At 36.4% G+C, this 24659-nt stretch overlaps 1 protein-coding gene across 1 annotated transcript in view; it reads left to right on the top strand.

Moving 5' to 3' along the window:
• The window catches only part of CUBN (cubilin), a 259483-nt gene that overhangs the window by 48592 nt on the left and 186232 nt on the right, over positions 1 to 24659 (top strand). Inside the window, exons 20-26 of the mRNA XM_044229270.1 lie at positions 1584 to 1749; positions 2302 to 2518; positions 4973 to 5103; positions 20919 to 21108; positions 22455 to 22615; positions 23020 to 23201; positions 23940 to 24096. Coding sequence (XP_044085205.1) covers positions 1584 to 1749; positions 2302 to 2518; positions 4973 to 5103; positions 20919 to 21108; positions 22455 to 22615; positions 23020 to 23201; positions 23940 to 24096 — 1204 coding nt within the window. The remainder of the gene's footprint in view (positions 1 to 1583; positions 1750 to 2301; positions 2519 to 4972; positions 5104 to 20918; positions 21109 to 22454; positions 22616 to 23019; positions 23202 to 23939; positions 24097 to 24659) is intronic.

The following is a 24659-nucleotide window of genomic DNA, read 5'->3' as shown; positions in this document are numbered from 1 at the left end:
TAACTAAAGCATTTTTGAAAAAGAAGAACCAAGTTAGAAGACTCACACTTAACCAATTTTAAAACTTAGAAAAAAGCTACAGTAATAATAGTATATTATTTGAGTAAAGACAAAAATTGGAAAAAATGGGACAGCATTGAAAATACAGAAAAAATCTATTCCTGTATGGCCAGCTGATTCTTGAAAGGTCACCAAGACATTTCAATGGGGAAAAAAAAAATAGTATTTTCAGCAAATGGTGCTGAGTAACCACATGCAAAATTGTGAAAGTAGACCCTTTCCTTACACCATACACAGAAATTAATTAAAAATGGATCATAGAGGGGGGAGGGGGGTTGGAGAAGGGGGGTGGGGTTATGGACATTGGGGAGGGTATGTGCTTTGGTGAGTGCTGTGAAGTGTGTAAACCTGGCGATTCACAGACCTGTACCCCTGGGGATAAAAATATATGTTTATTAAAAAAAAAATAGATCATAGACCTAAGCGTGGGAGCTAAAACAGTGAAACTTTTAGAAGACAACAGAGGGGTATTTAGGACCTAGATTAGGCAAAGGCTTCTAGATATGACACAAAGAACAAAAAAAGAAAAAAATAGAAAATCATCAAAATTAAAAACAATCTAATTTTTAAAGTGGGCAAAGAATCTAAATGCATATTTCTTCAAAGAATATACACAAATAGCCAACAAGCACATAAAAAGTTGCTGAATATCATTCATCTTCAGAGAAATACAAATCAAACCATAGGGAGATACTGCTTCACAAGTAGGAGGATGGCTATAATCCAGAAGCCACAACATAGAGCGTATGGGCAAGGATCAAGAGAAACTGGAAACTTCTTACACTTACACACTGCTAGTGAGCATATAAAATGGTACAGCCACTTCAGAACACAGTTGCAAGTTCCGCAAGAAGTTACGCATTTGAGCCAGCAGTTAGCATTTGTCATCTGACCAAGCAATTCCGCTACTACCTGTATACCTGGAGGAAACGAAAATATATGTCCACATGAAAATTTATACATAAAAGACTACAGTTGTTATTCTTGGTAGCCAAAAAGAACAAACAATATAAATATCCATCAACTAATGAATGGATTATTAAAATATGGCTTATCCATACAGTGGGATATAAAAAGGAATGAAGAAAGGATACATTTTACATGGATAAATCTTGAAAATAGGTTAAATGAAAGAAGCTAGTCATACGAGACCAAGTAGTGTGTAATTTTATTTACTTGAAATGTCCAGTGTGGGCTCTCTGAGCCTGGGGTTTGAGGGAAATGGGGAATGATCACTAAAAAGTATGAAGTTTCTTTAGAGGTGACTAAAATTTTATTTTATGACATTAATAATATCTTTCAGAAATAATTATTCTTAAAAGCAGTTGTACTGGATAGTATATAAGACAGATGATTCACAGACCTGTACCCCTGAAACAAACAATATGTTATATGTTAAATAATTGAATTGAATTTTATTTTTTTATTCTTTTTTGAATTTAATTTTAAAAAGCAGTTTTCCAAAATAGTATCTAACAAAATAAACTTGAATATACCTTTTTTTGTCACTGTTGTTTACTCAGATTGGTAGCAGTCCAATTTTGGGTTCTCCTGAAAATAAAAAATATTGTGGCTCAGACATACCTTCATTTATAACATCTGTGTACAATTTTCTTAATGTCATATTCGTGAAAAGTTCTTCTACTGAAAATCGTGGTTTCATGGCCAAATTCAGTTCTGCAGATTTGGGTAAGATACTGATACTTTCTCCTAGTTTGCCTTTGGACAGAAAAAGTAAGCAGCAGTAATAAATTATTATAGAAAATTCATCTGCACTGTAGATGTGTAGTCATCAACATTGTAAAAATTTTAAAGTACACTCAAAAGGCAAAGAAAAAAATATATTTCCTAATCAGTACATATCAATAGTTAACTGATTTCTACTAATAAAAGAGAAAAATTAGGTTATCTTAAGTGGGATATGAGGAACATATTTCTTTTTCAGCTTTTAAGAGGTTATGATCAGATTTTTTTTTTAAGATTTTATTTATTTATTTGACAGAGAGAGATCACAAGGAGACAGAGAGGCAGGCAGAGAGAGAGGAGGACGTAGGTTCCCCACTGAGCAGAGAGCCCGACACGGGGCTCCATCCCAGGACCCTGAGATCATGACCTGAGCCGAAGGCAGAGGCTTTAACCCTCTGAGCCACCCAGACGCCCTGATCAGATTATTTTATTTTGAATTCCAGGTAGCTTGTTGGTTAGTTATTCTAATAATGATTATTGTTTTTATTTCGACAGCATGTGGAAAAATTCTGACAGAGTCATCAGGAATCATTCAAAGTCCTGGCCATCCAAATATCTACCCTCATGGCATCAGCTGTACCTGGCATATATTAGTCCAACCCGGCCACCTGGTTCATTTGCTCTTCAGGGTGTTTCATCTGCAATTTCATTACAATTGCACAAATGACTATTTGGAAGTTTATGACACTGGTTCTGAGACATCTCTTGGGAGGTAAAAATATTTTGTTTTTATTTTCTTTTAACACACAAAGAACTTCTTGCTTACTTGCTTTCTTACTGCAGTGAAGAATGTTAAAATCGACCATGTTGTGTTATAAAAGCCAGTTGAGAGCAACATGTTCGCTCCTCCATGACCATTTCTATATCGCTACTGATTACTCTGTAGTCTTGGTCTTCAGTAATTAAGTTTTGACATAGTGTATACCCATGAAAGCATTGCCAAAATCAAGATAATTCCTCACCTCTGTCTCTCATCCCCATCCCCAGCAAACAGCCAATCTTTTGATAACTATAAATTAGTTTGTAAATTCTAAAATTGTATTAAAAATGGAATTAAACTACATGTACTCTTTTCTTGTCTGGCTTTTCTTAGCATAATTTTGTTGTTGTTCTTGAGCTTCTTGGATCTGAGGGTTTATAGTATCATCAAATTGAAAATGTTTTGGTCATTATTTCTTGAAATAATTTTTCTGTCTCTTCTTCCCTTTGGGGACTCTGATTACAAGTATCTTAGGCCATTTGATATTGTCCCACAGCTTACTGATGAACTCTGCTCATTTGACTTTGAGTTCTTGTTCTCTGTGTGTTTCATTTTGGAAAGTTTCTATTGTTATGTATTTCAGTGCACCATCTTTTCTTCCGAAATATCTCTTCTGCTATAAATCCTACAAGTGTATTTTTCATCTTAGACATTATAGTTTTCATTTCTAGAAGTTCAACTTGGATCATCTTTTATATCTTCCCTGTCTCCACTTTACACATTAATTTTTTTCCTTTAGCTTCTTAAATCTCTGATACAGTTATGACTATTTTAATGTTTTTATCTGCTAATTCAGTCATCTGTGTCATTTCTTGGTGTTCTGATTGATCAGTTTTTCTTCTCATTATGTGTTCTACGTTCCTCCTTTTCATGTCTGGTAATATTCGATAGGATGCCAGACATTTCCAATTTTGTGTTTTTGTGCAGTGAACATGATTGCATTTCTGTATGTGTTTTTGAGTTTTGTGGGTTTTTTTAAAATTTAATTCCAGTTTGTGAACATACAGTGTAATATTAGTTGCACGTGTACAATATGATTTAACCCTTCCATAGAACACCTGGTGCATATCACAAGTGTACTCCTTAATTCCCATCACCTGTTTAATCCGTCCTGCTTCTCCCCCTCCCTTCTCGTAATCATCGGTTTGTTATAATTAAGAGTCTGTTTCTTGGTTTGTCTCTCTCCATTTCTCTCGCTCTCTCTCTTTTTTCCTTTGCTCATTTGTTTCTTAAATTCCATATATGTTGAACTTTGTTTTAGAAATGTATTAAGGTCCTTGGAAACAGCTTGATCATTTCTGGTTCTGCTTTCAAATTCACTTATTTATTGTCTCTGAAGAATCATTGTCCTTCATTGCTTGATATCCAGTATCTTGAGATCCACTGCTTTGTATATTTTTGTCCAGACCAGATTTTCAGTTGTTTCAGATGACAGGTTTTATATCCAGCCCCTATTACTACATCTTTTTTGGAAATAGAAATCTCTTGATTACTTTTTTATTTCTTCTTAATTTCATTTTCTTTTTTCTTACCCATTTTAAACATTTTCCCTTTATTTATTATTTTCTTATTTTATTTTCTAAATTAGTTTTTATTATGTGCCACGGGTTTGGAGATGAGGTGTTCTCATAGTACATTTTCATATCCTAGTGTTTTATTTAATCTCCTAGTGTAATTCTCCCTCTTTATTTTTTCTTTTAAAACTTTCTTCTTCTGAGTAAAATTGGTTCTACTTAGCAAAAATTTAACACGGCTCAGTAACCAAACTTTTACTTCCACATAGGCCAGCTGTTTAAAGATAATACCTCTCTATGTATTATAGGGCTCCTATATAGGAACCCTATATAGGGCTCACTCTATAGGGCTCACTTTTCTAGGCACTGTTCTAACCCTCTTAAATGTAGTATATTAACTCATAAAATTCTAAAAACAACTCTATGAAGTAAATGCTATCGTAATCCCCACTTTAGAGATGAGAAAACTGAAGCATTGGGGTTGAGTGATCTGCTTAAAGTCATAATGCCTCCAAATGATGGAGCTGATGCTAGTCTGTGCTCTATGAGTTTATGGTCTATGCTTTCCCTTTATTGTGTAACTTTATTACATTATTATTAATAACTTCATTAATAAGCTATACAGTGACTTTGTATACCTTGCAACTTCTCATTTCCTTAAACTTCTTATGCATGGCAAGCTACACAGCTAGGTATACACATATAACCATTTCAGGGAAGTAATCATGACTAGGACGATCTTCAGCAACTTTGTAGATGTTTTGGGTTTGAAATATATTTGTTTTTCAAGGTTAATGGGGGTTATTATTTCTTATTTTACATGTCCTAATTTTTGGTGCATCATTTCAAGTATACTAAAAGTTTTAAAATCTGTGTTCTTGGTTTCAAACAGATACTGTGGAAAATCAATCCCACCGTCTCTTACCAGTAGTACCAACTCATTAATGCTTAAATTTGTGGCTGACGCTGACCTTGCTTATGAAGGCTTTTTAATAAGCTATGAAGCAACCAACGCATCAACAGGTAACAGAACAACGTTGTATACTTGGTTTCGCTCATTCCATTGAAAAAACGTACTATGAGAATGCTTCATCCCCAAACCTGTGGTACATAATGAAAGCTAATTTAGAAAAGAGTATAGTGACTTCAGTGCCTTCCTTATTAAAAATAGCAATTAGACCTCAATATTGTATCGATGTTAAATTTTCTAATTAACATAATTGTAAGTATTCTGTAAGAGAATGTTTTTATTCTTAGCAATGATATATTAATGTTTTTAGGGGTAAAGACGTGCCATATCTCTAAAATATTCTCAGTTGGCTCAGATGGTAAGTAAATGAGTAAGTTAGAAAAAGGGACAGAGATAAAGCAAGGAGGGCAATATACAAATAGTAAATCTAGGTAAAACGAATTTGCGAGCTAGTTCTTAAAACTTTTTAAGTTTAAAATTCTATCAAAATAAAATGTTACTTATGAGACTGAATACTAATTTTAAGAAATTAGAGAAAGACTCCTAGATGATTATCTTTTAAAACTCCCACCCCATAAATAAATAGATAAATAAATAAAAATGTATGTATTTATTTTTAAGAACTTTAACTTTAAGCACTCAGAATCCCTTCCCAATTTCTTATGTATTTCTTCTCAGAGTACCTGACCACCATACTTTATTTCATGCAAAATTGCTGTTTTCTGGTAGTTTAAGTTCTGTGTTTAGGTAATATGGCTTTAGATTTCTCCAGAATCGTGAGTGTGAGTGATTCATACCCTTTTCTTTCCTGAGGGCTCCATTCCAGGAGACAGTTTATTATCCAGCTCAAGCACATAGGAAATTGAATCCCTAGCAATTACCATAGTTTATGTTAAACGATTGACGCATCATTGGACTTTGTCCAGGTGTTTAACATCCAATGACCAAAATTGGCTTTTTAAGAAATTACAGTGTGCACACAATTTTCCATACTTCTGTAGTTTTATGTGCCTCATATATTTAGCCCAAACCACACTGAATATTAGATTAAGATTCGGAGTCAGTCCCTTGGACTCTTTGGGCCACAGTTTTCTCATCTGTAAAATTAAGGAATTGGATTTGATCATCTCTGAGATGTCGTCTGGCTCTAATCAGCTATGAACACAAGTTTAATTTGCTGCCTGAATAAACTGGCTGTGTCTTAGATAACATACGTGCTGGTGGGGCCTGCTGAAAATATGGAACTCTCTTACGATGTGCAAAGTAAGCCATAGCTCTGGAATGACGAAAGCAACCTCACTAATACCACACTAACTTCTAAGGCAGTAGCAAGTGCAGTAGGAACTAAGAGCAACCACAATAATCTGGCAGGAATGATATTAAAGTTAAATTTTAATTTAAAAAAAAAAGTTTTCAGAAAGATAAGATACAGGTAAAGTAAAAGAAAGGTGAGAAAAAGGGAAGAAACAAATAATGGAGAAAAAGAAGCTGATAAAGAAAACACTGAGAGGCTGGGTGGCTCAGTCAGTTAAGCATCTGCCTTTGGCTCAGATCATGATCTTGGGGTCCTGAGATGGAGCCCCACACTGGGCTCCTTGCTTGGCGGGAAGTCTGCTTCTACCTCTGTCCCTCCCACTGCTCGTACGCTCTCCCTCCCTCCCTCTCTCTCTCTCTCACTCAAATAAATAAATAAAAAGAAAGACGATACAAGAAAAGATATTTGACAAAAAGAGAAGGGAGCCCTGATATCGGAAACTCAAAAGACTCTTCGATCTGCGTCTCTGGGTGATAATCATTACTTTGACTTCTGTCTGGTCCAGACAGGGTCGAAATCACAGACAAGGGAGTGTTCGCCTTCTGCCCTTGGCCAAGTCTGGCTGACCACTGTGCTCCTGCCTTTTGCTGGGTGAACTCATCGGCCTGACTAATAGTCTAGTATTCTAAACAGCAATCAGATGACAGACCCAGGAAGCCATACGGCACATTCAACTTAACCATTTTGGAGCCTGTCTCAGTTTCCTATTGGGCAGGACGTGACTGACTGGCTGTCGTGAATTGTTACTGGTGGCCCCACGGGACTGTTCAGGGAGGGACTGATGTGGGGGTTGTGCTGGCAACTGCCAGCCCCTGGGCTAACCCTGTAGGCAACCTGAGTCCTGGGGGCTGCCCAGGAAATAGGAGGTGTAGGGATGCGTACTTTTCAGTTGTCACCTGATTTTTTGTATTCTCTACAAAATACAATCTCAGGAAAGAGCCCCGATGGAAGCTTAGTCATTGGCCCTCATCCTATTTTATTGCTCTAGCAGAAGTTATTTTCAGAGCAATAATGACAATATTCGGCTGGTGATTTCTGGTTCACAGCAGGTGTGAGTTTCTCAGCTGAAATCTTTCCTGTCTTTATCTAGTGAAGTTTCAATTTCCCGACTTGAATCCAGTTACTTTTCCATCTGTATTTCATGCCATGGGGCTATGATGTCAGCTCCTAAAAATGTGTTTGGGAGGAAAGAGATCAGTTTCTGCTCATTACTTTGACTCCCTCCCTCATCACAGTTTCTCCCTGCATCCAGATGTGCCTGGGGAGATAGAAACAAAGAACGAACCAGTAAAATGTTTCTGGGTAGAAATTCTGAAGAATTTTTTAGTAGCATTATTAGACTAGGTTTTACATATTTGCTTATTTAAAGTATAAAATATTTGAATTTTGAAAGAAGATGGTTGATTATCCAGCTAACTTTACTAATTTCAATTGTAATTTTATATTCTTTTAGCATCTCCTACATATGAATTAAAATAATCTTACCACAAGGACACTTTTTTAAATTTTAATTTTATTTATTTGTTAGAGAGAGTGCGCACGAGCACAGGTAGACAAAGTGGTAGGCAGAGGCTGAGGGAGAAGCAGGCTCCCTGCCGAACAAGGAGCCCGATGTGGGACACTGGGATCATGACCTGAGCCGAAGGCAGCCACTTAGCCAACTGAGCCACTCAGGCCTCCCACCACAAGGAGACTTTTAAGGTATAAGAAAGAATAGAGAAATGTACTTGATGACTTTTCTATTTTAATATTAGACAAAAAAACATGTAACACAGTCCAGTGTTTTTCAAACATTGCAACATTCATGCCTCATTAGTGGGTCATGAAGTTAACTTACTAGGTTACTATCTATATTTGTTCAAAGTATGGAACAGAATAGAAAAGAATAGAATAGAAAGTATCAGTTTATCATACAAAATTTGGTGTCACCTCCTGAAACTGTTTGCAGTATCCATGTGTGTGCATGATTGATATAAATGTGTTTTTATGGTGTGTCAGAAAGTTCAAAACACAAATCCAGTTTAATTACTTATTTTCTTTTTATGACGGAAAGTGAGGACCCACTATTGAATTTTTGTCTCAAGAATGCACAGCTAGTTGGTTTAGAAGCCAAACCCAAACAGTCCAGTCCCAACATTTAATCCATTTTTTTCATCCTGTCCAGGTGAGCTCTTGGAAATGCTCCAGATTAAATGTATTTAGTGTGGCTGGTAATATTCAACTCAGAGTATGGAAGGACTGTAGTGAACTTCTTCTTATTTTCTGCAAAAAAAAAAAAGAGAGGGGGCTTTATAGTTGTCTGGGAAAATGGTCAGTGTCAGACCCACATCAGTATAGGGTTAAAAGTGGGTAGTAGTGGGCTTTCCGAACCCCCACAATCCCAGTTCAGAGTTCCCACCCACCCTATAGTCTGTCTGTCTGTCTTTCTTCCTTCCTTCCTTCCTTTCTTTTTTTTTTTAAGATTTTATTTATTTGTTTGACAGAGAGAGAGAGATCAAAACTAGGCAGAGAGAGAGAGAGAGAGGGAAGCAGGCTCCCTGCTGAGCAGAGAGCCCAATGTGGGGCTGGATCCCAGAACTCTGAGATCATGACCTGAGCTGAAGGCAGAGGCTTAGCCCACTGAGCCACCCAGGCGCCCCCCTTATGATCCATATTTCATCAGTTACCCTGGGATGAGCCCACAGGAGGCATCTAAGAGTGAGAAGTTAAGTGATGACCAAAGGACAAAAGTGAGTTTCTTTAGAAGAAATGAATAGGGGATACTGTTTCTATTTTCAAACTTCGGTCCAGGAGAGTGGTGTTCTCAAACTCTAGTGTTTATAAGAAACTTGGGGTGGGATTTTCTTGTTACAAATTCAGGTATCAGGTCCCCATCCAGAAATTTGGATTCAAATATGTCTAGGGTGGGTTATCACCAATTCAAATGGTTCTAATAAAACCTCACAGTTCTTCAGAGATTCTGGACGTTGTCTTAGCACATAAATTGCTATAGAATTACAACTGAGGTATAATGGGGAATTAGACTTCCACTGGTCAAGCTGGGAAGTACTTTCCATGCTACCAAAAGGCTGATGGCTAAGTCACAAGTTTTGGGCTATAAGTCAGCCTTGGCACTACCTTGGAAAAGTACCAACCTCCTTCATTCTTTCCATTCACCTTGAAATCTGTATTTTCTGTTATGAGATATTCAGATATTTTCCTTCTGGGAAAGGTTTTTAGTTAGTATATTGATCTTTTAAAGATTTACTTTCGCGTCGGTCAGAATGTTCTCCTATTTTTGTATATATGGGTATTCCAACACTTCACAGCTTGATAGATTGGTCTTATTTAATGTATTACATTTCTTCATCCTTGGGATGAAGGTGCTAAATGAAACATTTGTGATATTCCTAGTCTTCATCTCACCTTCATTTCTAAATTGACATTTCCTGCATAGAGAAACCAGGGATTGTTAAAGAGTACAGGATTTGGGAAAAGGGAGGACTTGGGTTTGAATTTTAGCTTTGTCATGTCTGAACTAAGTGATGTTCAGAACTTAACCTCTGCAAGGCTGAGATCCCTCATCTATACCCCTCTACAACGTGGACATTGTGATACGTGGCTGTTTTAAATAGTTGGGGAAGATTAAATGAGACATTCTATGTGAGAACTACACAATCACTGTAAACCACCATGACTATTCCAAGTTTAAAATGAAATTACTGAGGTCCAAGTACAATTTCACAATAGCTGTGTTGGTGAGTTAGATTACGTTCATATTCAGTTAGTCACCTGTGAGGGGAAAGAAAAAGCCATGGCCATGACCATCTAGCGGCACATTGGGGCAAAATGTTAGATTTTGGTTAAGGAAGATTCTGTTTTCCTGAAAGAGAAACCGAAGCTGAAATTTCATCTTCTCTGAAGTCTTCACTTTGAAGAATGCTAACCAAATATGCCAGTTGAAGCAGGTGGTGGTTCTGGGTTGACTATTCTGTACATTTTCAAAAAGTCTGAGGTCATATGGATTCATACAGACATGGAAGTTTCATATATGAGATCAGAAAGCACCACCTATGGATTGATCCCTAATGTAATTGGATAATCACGTAGGTTATCGCAAATGGCAAAGTGGGGAAATGATGGAGCAGTTACCCGTGATCTCGGGTTTCCCAAGGTGATGCATTCTTCTGTGCACTCTTCCTGTCTCCCAGATCGTATGGGACTGATGTCATCATTGATTTGTGGATTAAGGATTATCTATGTTTTGGGTTTTCCTTTTTGATAATGAACTAAATATTACATTATTTAAACTTATTGGAAAATAGTTAGTGGAGGGAGATACATTGTTAGAAAAATATAGTTTTGTGACTTTGTAAGGGTTCACAGAGAACTTTTGTATATTCTCCCTTTCCTTCATTTATTTTTTTTTTTTTTGGTTGTTGTTGGGGTTGATCAGAGAGATATGTGAGGCCTACTAACAGTTGTTTTTGGTCTTCAGAGGGGTGCTTTTCCATTTCTAGTTCAGTTGAATATAATGGATAGAAGAAATGTATTTTTCTCCTTCATCTTTGTAAATATTAGACCATCATATAAAGCAAACTGCCATTGGCTATGAGTTTTCCTTTAATAAGATGAGATATAAAGAAAAGGCATTTTTAGGGGCTCTGGCTGGCTCAGTTAGTTAAGCGTCTGACTCTTGATTTCAGCTTAGGTCATGATCTCAGCATCGTGAGGTTGAGCCCCACATTGGGCTCTGTGCTGAATGTGGAGCCTGCTTACAATTCTCTCTCCCTCTCTGTCATCCCTCTCCTCTCCAAAACCCCTACCCTGCACGCAAGAACACATGCATGCACAGTGCTCTCTCAAGTGAAAGAAAGGAAGAAAGGAAGAAAGGAAGGAAGGAAGGAAGGAAGGAAGGAAGAAAGAAAGAAAGAAAGAAAAGGCATTTTTATGTTTACATTTTGTATGTATATAACAAATATCAAGCAACATGTGAATTTCCTTTTGTGGAACTATATCCAATTTTAATTATCTGTGCTTTATTGCAAAGCAGAAGAGAAAATCAAAACCTAGCATTAATATATCTCAGTATTAATATTATTCTCAAAAGAGTCATTCATACTGTGAAGAGAAGAAAGCATAAACTTTCTACAGACTCCAGTGTTAGCTAAGAGGAGTTACTAACCTCTCCAGAAATAGATGCAGTAAGTTCAGAATACTACTGTTTATCTCTCCACAAAATCAGACATGTGAATCTCATAAGACTGCACTCAAATTTTAATATTAAATATCCTATTTAATATTTATAGCAGGTACATTCAAAATAATTTTTATTTCTCTATTTTAGTTTTATTTATTATTTATTGGATAGCTGAATTATTTATTGACTTGACTTTAGAGAACTCAACCTGTCTTTGCATGGAACCTTCGGACTTTGAATATAACAGAGATTTTTATTTCATAATTTCATAAAGTAAGGTTCACCTGTAGTTTCAACAAGTACCTATATGCATGTAATCACATTCAAGATATAGAGTAATTTTATCATCCCGGAAAGTATCCTCATGTCCTTTTGATCGATCCTTCTAAATCATCCATCTCAACAACTGCAAACCTGGTTCTTATCACTATGAATTAGTTTTTTTCTGTTCAGAAAGCAAATATGAGTGGGAACACACAGTATATACCCTTTTATATCTGGCTTCTTTCTTTTATCATAATGCTTCTGAAATTCGGTCATGTTGTTCTACTTATAAGTAGTTCTTTTTGTTTAATTGCTGAATTGCCTTCCATTGTACAGATATATCATAATTTGGTTATTCATTCACCTATTTTGGATAGTTAGATTGTTTCATTTTTAGCTATTATGAAAAAAGGGGCTGTGAACATTGATGTACTGTTTTTTTTTTGTTTTTTTGTTTTGTTTTGTTTTGTTTTGTGGACTTGGGTCATCAGTTCTCTTAGATAAATACCTAAAAGTAGAATCTGGGTCACATGGTAATTCTATTTTTCATTTTGTGAAAAACTGCCAGGCTTTTTTCCCCAAAGTGATTATACCATTTTATATTCTTCCCTGCAATGAATGAGAATTACCCTTTTTCCATGTCTTTGTCAACATTTGGTACTGTCAATATTTCATGTTTAGCCTCTAATAGTTGTGAAGTACTGCCTCACTGTTTAAATTTGCATGTCCCTGATGACTAATAGTGCTGAGAACGTTCTCACATGCTTATTGACAATTTATACATCTCTTATGAGCTGTCCATTAAATCACTGGTTCATTTTTATTTGCGTAATTTGTCTTATTATTGTCTTAAGTGATATATTCTGGAAACAATTATGTCCCTTTTCAGATAAATGCACTGCAAATATTTTCTTTGTGTGAAACTAGCCTACCCTGCCTTGAAAGTGTTGTTTGAAGAACAGAAGTATAATATGTCCTTTTTTCCTTTTCTGCTTAGTGTTCTTTGTATTTTGTCTAAGAAATTTGTGCCTGCTAAAGTTGTGAGGAATTTTTTCTTGTACATTCTTCTACTAATCTTAGAGTTTGAAGTTTCACATTTATGTTTATGATCCATTTGAGCTAATTTTTCTATATCAGATATGAATTATGTGTCCAAGTTAACAAATGGTATTTAATGTTCAAACACTATTTGTTGTAAAGATTCTCCTTTTTTCACTGAATTGCTTTTACATTCTTGCTGCAAATCAGTTGCCCATGCATGTTTGGGTGTGCTTCTGGAATCTCCATTCTATTCTATAGGACTCAATATTATATAATTGTATGGTGTATCTTAAAATCAGAAAGTATAAGTCCTCCAGATTTTTCAAAGTTGTTTTGGTTATCCTAGATCCTTTACATTTCTATAGATCTTTTAGAATCAGCTTTTCAAGTTTTACTTTAAAAAAGTCATCAAACAAAATCAAAACAAAACTTATTAGGAATTTGATGGAGAATATATTGAATTTATAGATCAGTACAGGATCAAAGGGCATCTTAAATTGAGTCTTCCAATCCATAAACATATTTTACTTCTCCATTTATTCAAATATTTTTAAATTTCTTTCAGCAATGTTTTAAAGTTTTCACTATAGAGTTTTTGCACATTCCCATTGAACTTATTATCAAGTGCTTTATGTTTTTATACTTTTATAAATGATATTTTAGGGACACCTGGGTGGCTCAGTTGGTTAAGCATCTGCCTTTGGCTCAGGTCATGATCCCAGGGTCCTGGGATTGAGTCCTGCATCGGGTTCCTAATTCAGTAAGAGCCTGCCTCTCCCTCTGCACCCCCCACCCCGCCCCCCGCTCATGCTCCATGTGCGCTCGCACCCTCTCTCTCTCTCTGACAAGTAAATAAATAAATAAAATCTTTTAAAAAAATAAAAAACAAATAAATGGTATTTTAACTTTCATTTTTTAATTGTTTGGCTCATATTTGCAAGTTAAATTGATTTTTATATATTTACCTTGTATTCTGTAACTTTGTTAAACTCAGTTATTCTAGTAACTTTTTAATAGATTACTTAGTATATCCAACATAGATGATCATATCTGTGAATAATAACAGCTATATATTTTTTATTTTTTTTAAAGATTTTATTTATTTATTCAACAGACAAAGATCACAAGTAGGCAGAGAGGCAGGCAGAGAGAGGAGGAAGCAGGCTCCCTGCGGAGCAGAGAGCCCTATGCAGGGCTCAATCCCAGGACCCTGGGACCATGACCCAAGCCGAAAGCAGAAGCCCTAACCCACTGAGCCACCCAGGCGCCCCAATAACTACTATATTTTTTCCTTTCCAATCTCTCTCTCTCTGCCTTATTACAATGGTGAGTGACTTATGTATTATGTTGAATAGACAAGATGAAATCAAACATATTGGCCTTGTTTTTAATCTTAACAGGAAAGCATTTAATTCTTTATTACTAAGTGTCATGTTAGCTTTGGGTTTTTCATAGATGTCCTTCTTTTGCTACTATTCTCTTTTCTTTTCAGCTTACAGAAGTTTTTAATACTCCATTTTATTGTCTACATGGACTTTTTTAAAAAAGATTTTATTTATTTATTTAGAGCATGAGCAGGGGGAGGGGCAGAGGGAGAGGGAGAGAGAATCTCAAGCAGACTCCTCTCTGAGCATGGAGCCTGACGTGAATCTCTAGCTCATGACCCTGAGATCGTTACCTGAGCTGACTGACCTTAACCGATTGAGCCACCCAGGTGCCCTTCTCATTAACTTTTTAATTATATCTCTTTTTGTGTATTTGCTCAAGGGCTAACAAAATGCTTTCTTAGCTTATCACTAAGTCTGCTTAGAGTTAATATGCTGCTGCTTCACTTCACACCTTATATTTTATACCTGATACTGTATTTCACACACTTCTCACATTACAAATGTAATAACCCCACAACAGTATGTAATTCTGTCTGCCTCTTCTTAATGCTACTTTAATTGTATCTTTTAATTCTACTTATATTATAAACTCCACCTTACTATTTTTTTTTTTTTTGCTTTAAATGATTAGTTGTCTTTTAAAGAAATAATGGGAAGAAGAGCAATCTTTACATTTATCTAGTTGCTTACCATTTCTGGCTTCCTTCAGTCCTTCTTTTTTTTTTTTTTTTTTAAGATTTTATTTATTTATTTGTCAGGGAGAGAGAGCAAGCACAGGCAGAGGCAGAGGGAGAAGCAGGCTCCCTGCCGAGCAAGGAGCCTGATGTGGGACTCGATCCCAGGACGCTGGGATCATGACCTGAGCCGAAGGCAGCTGCTTAACCAACTGAGCCACCCAGGCCTTCAGTCCTTCTTATACATACATGTTTCCCTCTGGTGTAATTTGTCTTTGGCATAATGACATTCTTAGTTTTTCATGTAGTATTGTTCTTCTAGTAATGAATTCTCTCAGCTTCTGTTTGTCTAAAAATGTCCTTTTTGCACTCTCATTTTGAAAAAACTTTATCAGGGGTTACCTGAATGGCACAGTTGGTTAAACTTTCAACTCTTGGTTTCAGCTCAGGTCATGATATCAGGGTTGTGGGGTGGAGCCCCTAGTTGGGTTTCATGCTCCGTGTTGGGTCTGCTTGAGATTCTCTCTCCCTTTCCTGCTGCCACCTCCGCTCATGCTCTCTGTCTCTCAAATAAATAAATTTTTTTAAAAAGTTTAAAAAAAGAAAGACACTTTTTCTGGGTAATTAAACTTTTTTTCTGTCAACACCTTAAAAATATATTCCATTTTCTTCTTGCCTCCATTGTTTCTTTTCTTTCTTTCTTTCTTTTTTTTTTAAATGGATAAGGAAGATGTGGTCCATATACACTATGGAGTATTATGCCTCCATCAGAAAGGATGAATACCCAACTTTTGTAGCAACATGGACGGGACTGGAAGAGATTATGCTGAGTGAAATAAGTCAAGCAGAGAGAGTCAATTATCATATGGTTTCACTTATTTGTGGACCATAACAAATATCATTGAGGAGAAGGGAGTTGGGAGAAACTGGAAGGGGAGGTGAATCATGAGAGACTATGGCCTCCATTGTTTCTCATTAGAATGCAGCTACTATGCAAATCATGGTTTTCCTGTATATAATCTGTCATTTTTTCCTCTGTCTCCTTTATTTTTCTTGTACTTGTTTTTCAGTGGTTTGAGGTACCCAAGTGTGATTTTCTTTTATTTTTCTTGCTTAGGATTAACTCAACTCCTTGAAGATAATTTGATTTTTTAAGTCAATTTGGGAGAATTTTAGTCACTATATTTTTTCTTTTTTACCTATTTTCATTATCTTCTCCTTCTGGGTCTCCAATTATATGTGTGCTAAACTATTTGGTAATTTTTTTTCTAGGTTTTGAGAATCTGTTCACTTTTCTGCACATTTCCCCTTTTTTCCTTCAGATTAAACCATTTCTATTCATACACTTTCAAGTTCAATGATCCTTTTTCTTCTCCCTCAAAGTTTCTATTAAGCCCATTCATGAATTTTTAAATCTCAATTAGTATACTTTTTATTTTTAATTTCAGTTGAGTTAACATACAGTATTATTATTAGTTTCAGGTCAGTTGATGTACTTTTAAATTATAGAATTTCCATATGATTCTTTTAATAGTTTCCTTTGTATTGCCAAGATTTTCTATGTGTTTACCATTGAGGCTGTATTTTTCTTTAAGTCTTTGAGCATATTTTTAGTAGTTGTATTAAAGTTTTTGTCTGCTAATCTAATATCTGGCCATCTTTGAGTCACAAGGTCACATTTTTTATTGACTATGATTTATATTTCTTTGTTTATTTGTATTAGTAGTAGCGGTTTTTGAGTTTTATGCTGAATATGGTAAAGGATTTGTGTAAAGACTCTGCTTTCTCTTTCTCTGAAGCTTTATGGAAGTTCAATATTTAGCTGATTATTTTATGTACTTGTATAGGTTTGTATTTTGTATTTGTTAAGGCATATTTGTGAAAATCCCCAGGTGTTTCCTAAGTCCTTCTAACTAGGTAGGTCTCAACCTCTAAGTTTTGCTCCTGCAGGCCTTGTCAAGACTTACACTTTAGTAGGGAAATTCGGGAAAGCTTACTCTTGGTCATGGTCCTCATTTCTAAGGTGTGGCCTTTCCAGTTCTCAGATGGGTGTTTGACATGTAAAAGAGGGGATTCTGATGGGGGGAGAACTCCATACTCTCCCAGTATTGCCTGGCCTCTGTATCCAGCCCAGCAGCAGCTACTCTCTGCATGCCTTTTGAACTCACCTCATGTATGCCCAGCCCAGGCTCAGGCAAGAATACATGGGGAACTTTACACAAATGGCTGGTCTACCTCTCTGTGTAGTTCTTCCCTACTGGAGCATTTCCCTGCAGTCCCAGCTCTTTCGACAGCCCTAAACTCAGATTCCTGCTTCCTCAGCTGAACAGTACTGTCATTTACTACTTGGATGTGAGCAAACTGCTGTGATCAGAAAATTCTGCATAAAGAGCCAAGGAAATAGAATTCTGCCTCATGAATTTTCTGTCAAGGATCACAATCTTGAACTGCCCATTGCCCGGTGCCTCATATTTTGCCCAGTTTCATAGTTGTTATGGAGAGGAGCTAGTTTAGTACTTGTTATTTGTCATGGCTGGAAGAAGAGATTTCTATAGTTTAGACTGAAGAAACATGATAAAATATTAAAGAATCTTAACCTACTCAGTAAAGGAATAGGAAGGCGAGAGAGCAGGAACATGAGATAAGAAAAGTGGAGGGGGGAATAGGATGGGGAGAGAGAAAGTGGGAAGAAAATAGAGACTTGTCCCACCCTTGCAGTTTTCAATACATAGTTATGTAATAAAATGTTAACAAATATTTATTAGATGTATTCTGGTCCAGATAATGTGGTAAGTGACAGTTAATAATTGTTAATAAGGTCCTGTTTACATTTTCAGACATAGTAGAGGAAATGTACTCCCATAAAGACAGCCACAATTCTGTATTTTGGGAGCTTAAATTGCTATTTGCATAAAGTTTTATTGAACACAAGAAAATTAATTCTGCTTGATTTGGAGGAGTTTCACAGAAGAAGTGATATTTGACTTTGACTTGAAATGATGTCTGAGTTTATTTGTTTAATGGTGTGTTGGGGTAGAAGGGAAGTTGTTAGATAAAACATTTCAAAGTGAACAGTGTGAGGACCATTTGAATACATAAGGGACTATATTTACCCTTGTGACAGAAAAGAAGCTTAATGAGTAAGTCAAAATCTCAGTAGGGGTTAAAAAACAAATACCAATTGTGGCACAGTAGTCCCTTGCATATGGACAAGGTACAGGAAAATAAATCATCATTACTTCTCAAATATTTGTTGAATTGGTTCTTTTACATGAGATCCTGCTCATACAAACCATTCACCTGCACACTAATTGCAAGTTGCATTAGAAATATCCAGTACAGTTGTATTTCCCTTCTGGAAGTAGAGTGGGTAAGCATGAAATATTATCTCTAAGAACAAATGACATATAGATTTGCTCTAGATATTTGACTGACTGGCTAAAACTATCTGAATGTGGGGTGGTCAATGAGTCTGCCAGTTCTATCTGCTCAGGGAGACTGCGTCATAACCTTCATTTAATGTACATTTGATCCATGAACTGTTATCGTAGTAATACTCATTATTGATTTGAAATACTTACTAGACCACTTCTACACCCCCTTCTGTCTTCCCCTCTCTTCCCCGACCCTGCCTTCCTCCTGCCCTTCCCCTTCCTTCTTTCCTTCCATCCTTCCTCCTTGAAGGAATATTTCTTGGCAGACTGCAGAAAACTATGCAGTATTCATAATTGAAGTTAAATAACACTTTCAATTTTTTTCAATAAAGTAAAACCTTGCTGGCTTGCTGTTTAAAATAGAGTAAGTCAAATATTGGATGAGTACCATTCCTCTGAGGGTTATACATAGGTAGTAGAACTTGTAATATTTTCTTTTTTTTTCTTAAGATTTTATTTATTTATTTGACACACACAGAGAGAGAAAACACAAGTAGGGGAAGTGGTGGGAGCAGGAGAATCAGGCCTCCCGCTAAGTAGAGAGCTGGATGTGGGGTTCGATCCCAGGACCCTGGGATCGTGACCTGAGCCAAAAGCAGCTGCTTAACAACTGAACTACCCAGGTGCCCCAAGGACTTGTAATATTCTCTTTGTATCTTTGTACTCTCAATATCAGTGGCTCCTCTCTTCTGACTGTGATTATTCAGCAACAAATGGGAAATTAGACATCCAAACATCCTCATTTTCTTTTTTCACCCTTAATAAAGTATAATAGCTTATTCTCCCTCAGAACCTTTTAGTAGGAGGCCTGTGTCAACTCCTGGACCCTACCTAGATTTATGTTACTACTAGATACAATTGCAACTACATTAAAAATGCTTGAAACTGGATTTTCTTTGGAAAATATCTCAGATTTGAAGGGCATAGGAGATTGAGTGGGGTGGTTGGTAAATATAGAGCCTGATGGACTGAATAGGTGAAGTTAAAATTCTTAAAAGTAGAACAGTTAATACTGAATTACAGCATAAAATTGTCCAAGTATTATTTTTTTGAGGATTTATTTGAGAGAGAGAGGGAGAGACTCTCCAGCAGCCTAGATGTGGGATTCCATCCCATGGCCCTGAAATCATGACCTGAACTGAAATCAGGAGCAGGACGTTTAACCAAGAGTTCCACTGAGGCACCCCTCCAAGTATCTTAATGTTTAATGTGAATGGTCTGATTTATTCCTTATCATTTATGTTCTAATTTTTCTATACTTTTCTGAACTGTTTTGAAACATAATGACGATTACTACCATTTATTGAGCATGTACCATGTGCCAAACCATTTAATTGTGCAATTCTCTAACACATATATATAGAGCCAAATATAGTTGCCATCCCCATTTGGGAGAAGAGGCTCAGAGAGGTGAGGTAATCTGCCCAAGGTCACATAGCTTGTCCGTGTTTGAGGGAGGCATTGATTCAAGCTCAGCCTTCTCAACACTTACCTTCTATTCTTCACGTGGCCGAGATACCTGCTTTGTTATTATTCATAAATGCATGCTTTGATGAAAACCATTTTATTTATTTATTTGTCAGAGAGAGAGCAAGAGAGAGCATGGGCACCAGAGTGGCAGGCAGAGGCAGAGGGAGAAGCAGGCACCCTGATAAGCAAGGAACTGGATGTAGGACTCCATCCCAAGATGCTGGGATCATGACCTGAGCCGAAGGCAGCCGGTTAACCGACAGAGCCACCCAGGCATCCCGATGAAAACCATTTTAAAGGAAGGTTATAAAAAGGAGGACAGAGGGGCGCCTGGGTGGCTCAGTGGGTTAAGCCTCTGCCTTCGGCTCAGGTCGTGATCTCAGGGTCCTGGGATTGAGTCCCACATCGGGCTCTCTGCTCAGCAGGGAGCCTGCTTCCCCCTCTCTCTCTGCCTGCCTCTCTGCCTACTTGTGACCTCTCTCTCTCGGTGTCAAATAAATAGATAAAATCTAAAAAAAATAAATAAATAAAAAGGAGGACAGAACTGAATCATTTCTAGCGCCCCTCTATGATTTCCATGGTTGAGCCTAATGTTTAATGTTTAGGTTAATGTGCATAAATTAAAACATTATAACACTTCCAAGATCTAAAAAGTTAGGATATATATAACGATTTGTACTACGTAGCTTACTTAGGCTTACTATTATTTTTTTAAGATTTTATTTATTTATTTGACAGAGAGAGTCACAGCGAGAGAGGGAACATAGCTGAAGGAGTGGGAGAGGGAGAAGCAGACCTTCTGCAGAGCAGGGAACCCGATGTAGGACTCGATTCTAGGACTCAGATCATGACCTGAGCCAAAGGCAGACGTCTAACAACTGAGCCACCCAGGCGCCCCTCTTAGGCTTACTATTAAAAATTATTTTTGCCTTTGAGATTTTTAAAAAATCTTTATTTTGAAAGGAAATCATTATTTAACATTCAATGGCCTATTGAAAATCAAGTACATTGTCATAAATTGATGAAATGTGTATCACTGAATGTCTTATAGATATAGCCTGTTATTTTCTCTTTTCTCCATTATGCTGTATTTCTTCCCACAGCATGCATGGAAGACTATACAGAAGAATCTGGGACTTTCACTTCTCCAAACTTCCCTGGTAATTATCCCAACAATTGGAAATGCATTTATAGGATCACGGTGGAAACCAGCCAACAGATTGCATTACACTTCACAAATTTCTCTTTGGAGGAGGCCATTGGTGGGCACTGTATAGATTTTGTGGAAATCAGGTAAGCACCTTTTATTTCATCACCTTTTCTGTTATTGGTTTTCATTCATAATCTTTCCTGGAAAGGGTGAAGAAAACACATGGAAATTCTCTCTAAAGCGGACTGATGTGCCCTTTCTTGCAAGATACAAAGCTTGCCATGTGGACCCTGATTTAACAGAAGAAAACCAGAAAATTGCATAAGTTTCAGTGGTTATTTTGAAGTGATTATTTTATTGAGAATATTTTAAAATAAACTCCAGATTTTATTTAGACAGATTAAACAGATGTACTACTACTGTGAAATTAGATCCTTGCAATTATTAAAAACCTACTTTATGGGAAAATAAATTTAAATTTTAGGCTGTTCATTGTCCATTCAGTCTAATTAAATCACAAAAATGATGGTAAGATAACAACCATAAAGTTTTTAGGAAGTTTTTTTGTGTTCAACTAATAAAAGTCTAGGCTTGTGAATTTTAGTGTGAGACCTTTTCTTCTTTACTTCTTTGGTATTTAGAGAGAATGAGTTTAAAAAGTTATATTTGCAGTAGAAGTAAGTTAACCTATATGTTGCTATCTACTCAGATCATTACATTGAATTAATCAGACTAATCAACTTGGTGTGTATTTAGTTAAAATTTCTATTTGGCTTTTTGAAAGCCTGGAATATTATACTTTTTTATAACACATTTTATTCTATGATGTAAAGTGAGGTACTAAAATAATAAATCACAATTGTATCATCTCATGCCAAAATAACATGAATTCTGAATTTACAATAATTAATCATTAGATTTTAATGTTGAGTGAACCCACTCCCACCCCTGGTTTTTTTTTTTTTTTAAGCTTGAAAAAGCTACAGATTACAAAGTAGATATAAGACTCCCAAAAGTTCTTGGGGAAGAATTATTTTCAAAATTTTGCTAAATATGTCAAATATAAGATTAAATTTTGAAAAATTCCAAATAGAAGGAAAACATTTCAGTTTTCTCTGTAAAATTAAGCAAAGTTTGTTTATACTGTTAATAATTATGGTTTCTTTATTCCATTACATATTATGTATGTAATTTCTACATATTCATTCTCTCTGTATTCTCTGACACATTTGCCAGATGCTTCTCTCAGCTTGAAATTGGTTATATAAAATGTCGCATGAACCAAAAATGATGTTCCTTCTTAAGCTATTCAAATGCTATTTAATAAAGTGAAAAATTGAAAACTTGAAATTGTGACTTGGAGTATTCTGAAGAAAGGTTGACTGACATAAACTGATCTGTTGCAATCTCAAAGTTCAAATAATGTTAAATGTTTATACAGTAATATTATCAATAACCAATAAATGATCTCATCTGTGTTTTACCACAGAGATGGAGGCTATGAAAGTTCGCCATCCCTGGGAACATACTGTGGCTCAAATCCACCTCCAAGAATCATCTCTCACAGCAACAAACTATGGTTACAATTTAAGAGTGACTTCCTTGGCTCAGGGCCTGGATTCTCAGTTAACTGGGATGGATCATTGACCGGTAAATGGGAAAGAGCTGTCTTTCCTTGGAGAATCTGGTCTGATTGGTTTCTTGATTCATAGACTGCCATACTCTCATCCAGTTTTTTTTTCAGCTGTATTTTGTCATTACTTTCTGTACTAAACTTCAACATTACAAATATTTCTGAATTAATAGCCACTGCTTTGGTTTTGTTTTCGAGGATGAACAAGTGGAAATATCCTGGTTCCACGATATCTTTCCTTAAGCTGGTCATCAGGATTCGGAGAAGGAGAGGATGTTGACATAGGCTAGCTACTCTTTGGAGACGCAGTTGTGTTCTGCCACAAAAGAGAGTAGCAGTAACCCCAGTTTGATATAGACAGGAGAATTCCATTTTACCAAGAAGAAAAACATCTGGGTCATCTCATCTCTTTCTCCTGTAGGATGTGGGGGCAATCTCACGACTCCCACTGGCGTGTTCACTTCTCCCAACTACCCGATGCCCTACTACCACAGCTCTGAATGCTATTGGAGGTTGAAATCCAGCCACGGCAGCCCATTCGAACTGGAATTTGAAGACTTCCACTTGGAGCATCACCCAAACTGCACGTCGGATTATCTGGCGGTACGTATGGGGTTCATTGGTTTATTTCACTGCTCCCATTTTTTCTCTCTTTGAAATTCGGGAAAGGGGAATACTTAAAATATCCACATAAAAAGCTCAAACCAAAGAAAAGAGAAAAAAGAAAATGTGATGAAAATGACAGCCTTCTAAGTATGGCAGGTATTATTGAAAGGATTGGTATACTAAGTATTTAAAATATATTGAATATGGGCTGTTAAGATATGATTAAAATCTCCCAAAAGGAGTCATTTCTACATATTCTTTAAAAAAAAAATAACAATGTAGAGGGCTATATTGGTGAATTAGAGAAGATAATTGAAGTCATCAGGTAGGACTTCATAAGTACAGCAATCCGTCCTTGACCATGGGAAAAAAAAACCTAAATAAAAAATGTATTACAATGTTGTAAATTATAAACTGTGAAATCAAAAACAAGGAGAACAGCTGAACATAGCTATGGTCTCAAAAATACATATTAGTCTTTCATTTTTAACCCTCAGATTTCAGCCTGGGTTTACCCCCTTATCATTATACCCAGCCATGGCTAAATGGCCCACGTTCACTACCTACGTTTATAGACATTTAAATATAATTTTTAATATTTTGATATTTTGATTCAGGGCTCCTCTTTTGTTATGTCGTGCATTCCATGTATTTTCCCACTTGTTAAGAATTGGGAGTCCTTTAGATAATGTCTATGGCCACAAACCTCTGACATTTTAAAATGTTTCATTAAAGGTGTATGACGGCCCAAGTACCAGCTCTCATTTGCTAAGTCAGCTTTGTGGGAATGAAAAACCGCCTCTCATCCGTTCTAGTGGAGACAGCATGTTTTTAAAATTCAGGACAGATGAAGGTCAACAAGGAGGTGGCTTCCTAGCCAAATACCAGCAGAGTAAGTATTCATTCTGGCTGCTCCGTGCCTTTGGTGGGTCCTCAATCTCCTGATAGTGAAACAAATGGAAATGAGAATAACCCATTGGTTTGAGCAATTGAAATAAATCTTTGCTCTCTACGAGAAAATTTAATTCTACTTGACAGAAAAGTGCTCAGCATTAAATTTAATGCCATATAGCTAAAGCATGTGGTAAGTTATACAAAATGGAGTATTTAATATGCTGAGAGTGTTGCCATTTGACTAAAGATCAGCATAGCAGGTTAACAGCAAATGGGTTTTCATTTTATCAAACATTACAATCTTCTAATTAGACATTATTCCATTGCACATAGAATCTCCTACACTGTTTTTTTTTTTTTTTTTGGTCTTATACTTCAAATGGTACTTTAATTTTTATTTTTTTAAAGATTTTATTTATTTGACAGAGAGAGAGAGATATCACAAGTAGGCAGAGAGGCAGGCAGAGAGAGAGGGAGAAGCAGGCTCCCTGCTGAGCAGAGAGCCCGATGCAGGACTCGATCCCAAGACCCTGAGATCATGACCTGAGCCGAAGGCAGAGG

The sequence above is a fragment of the Neovison vison genome, chromosome 12 (genome assembly GCF_020171115.1).
Source record: "Neovison vison isolate M4711 chromosome 12, ASM_NN_V1, whole genome shotgun sequence".
Classification (NCBI taxonomy): domain Eukaryota; kingdom Metazoa; phylum Chordata; class Mammalia; order Carnivora; family Mustelidae; genus Neogale; species Neogale vison.
This window is presented reverse-complemented; position numbering and strand designations above follow the sequence as displayed.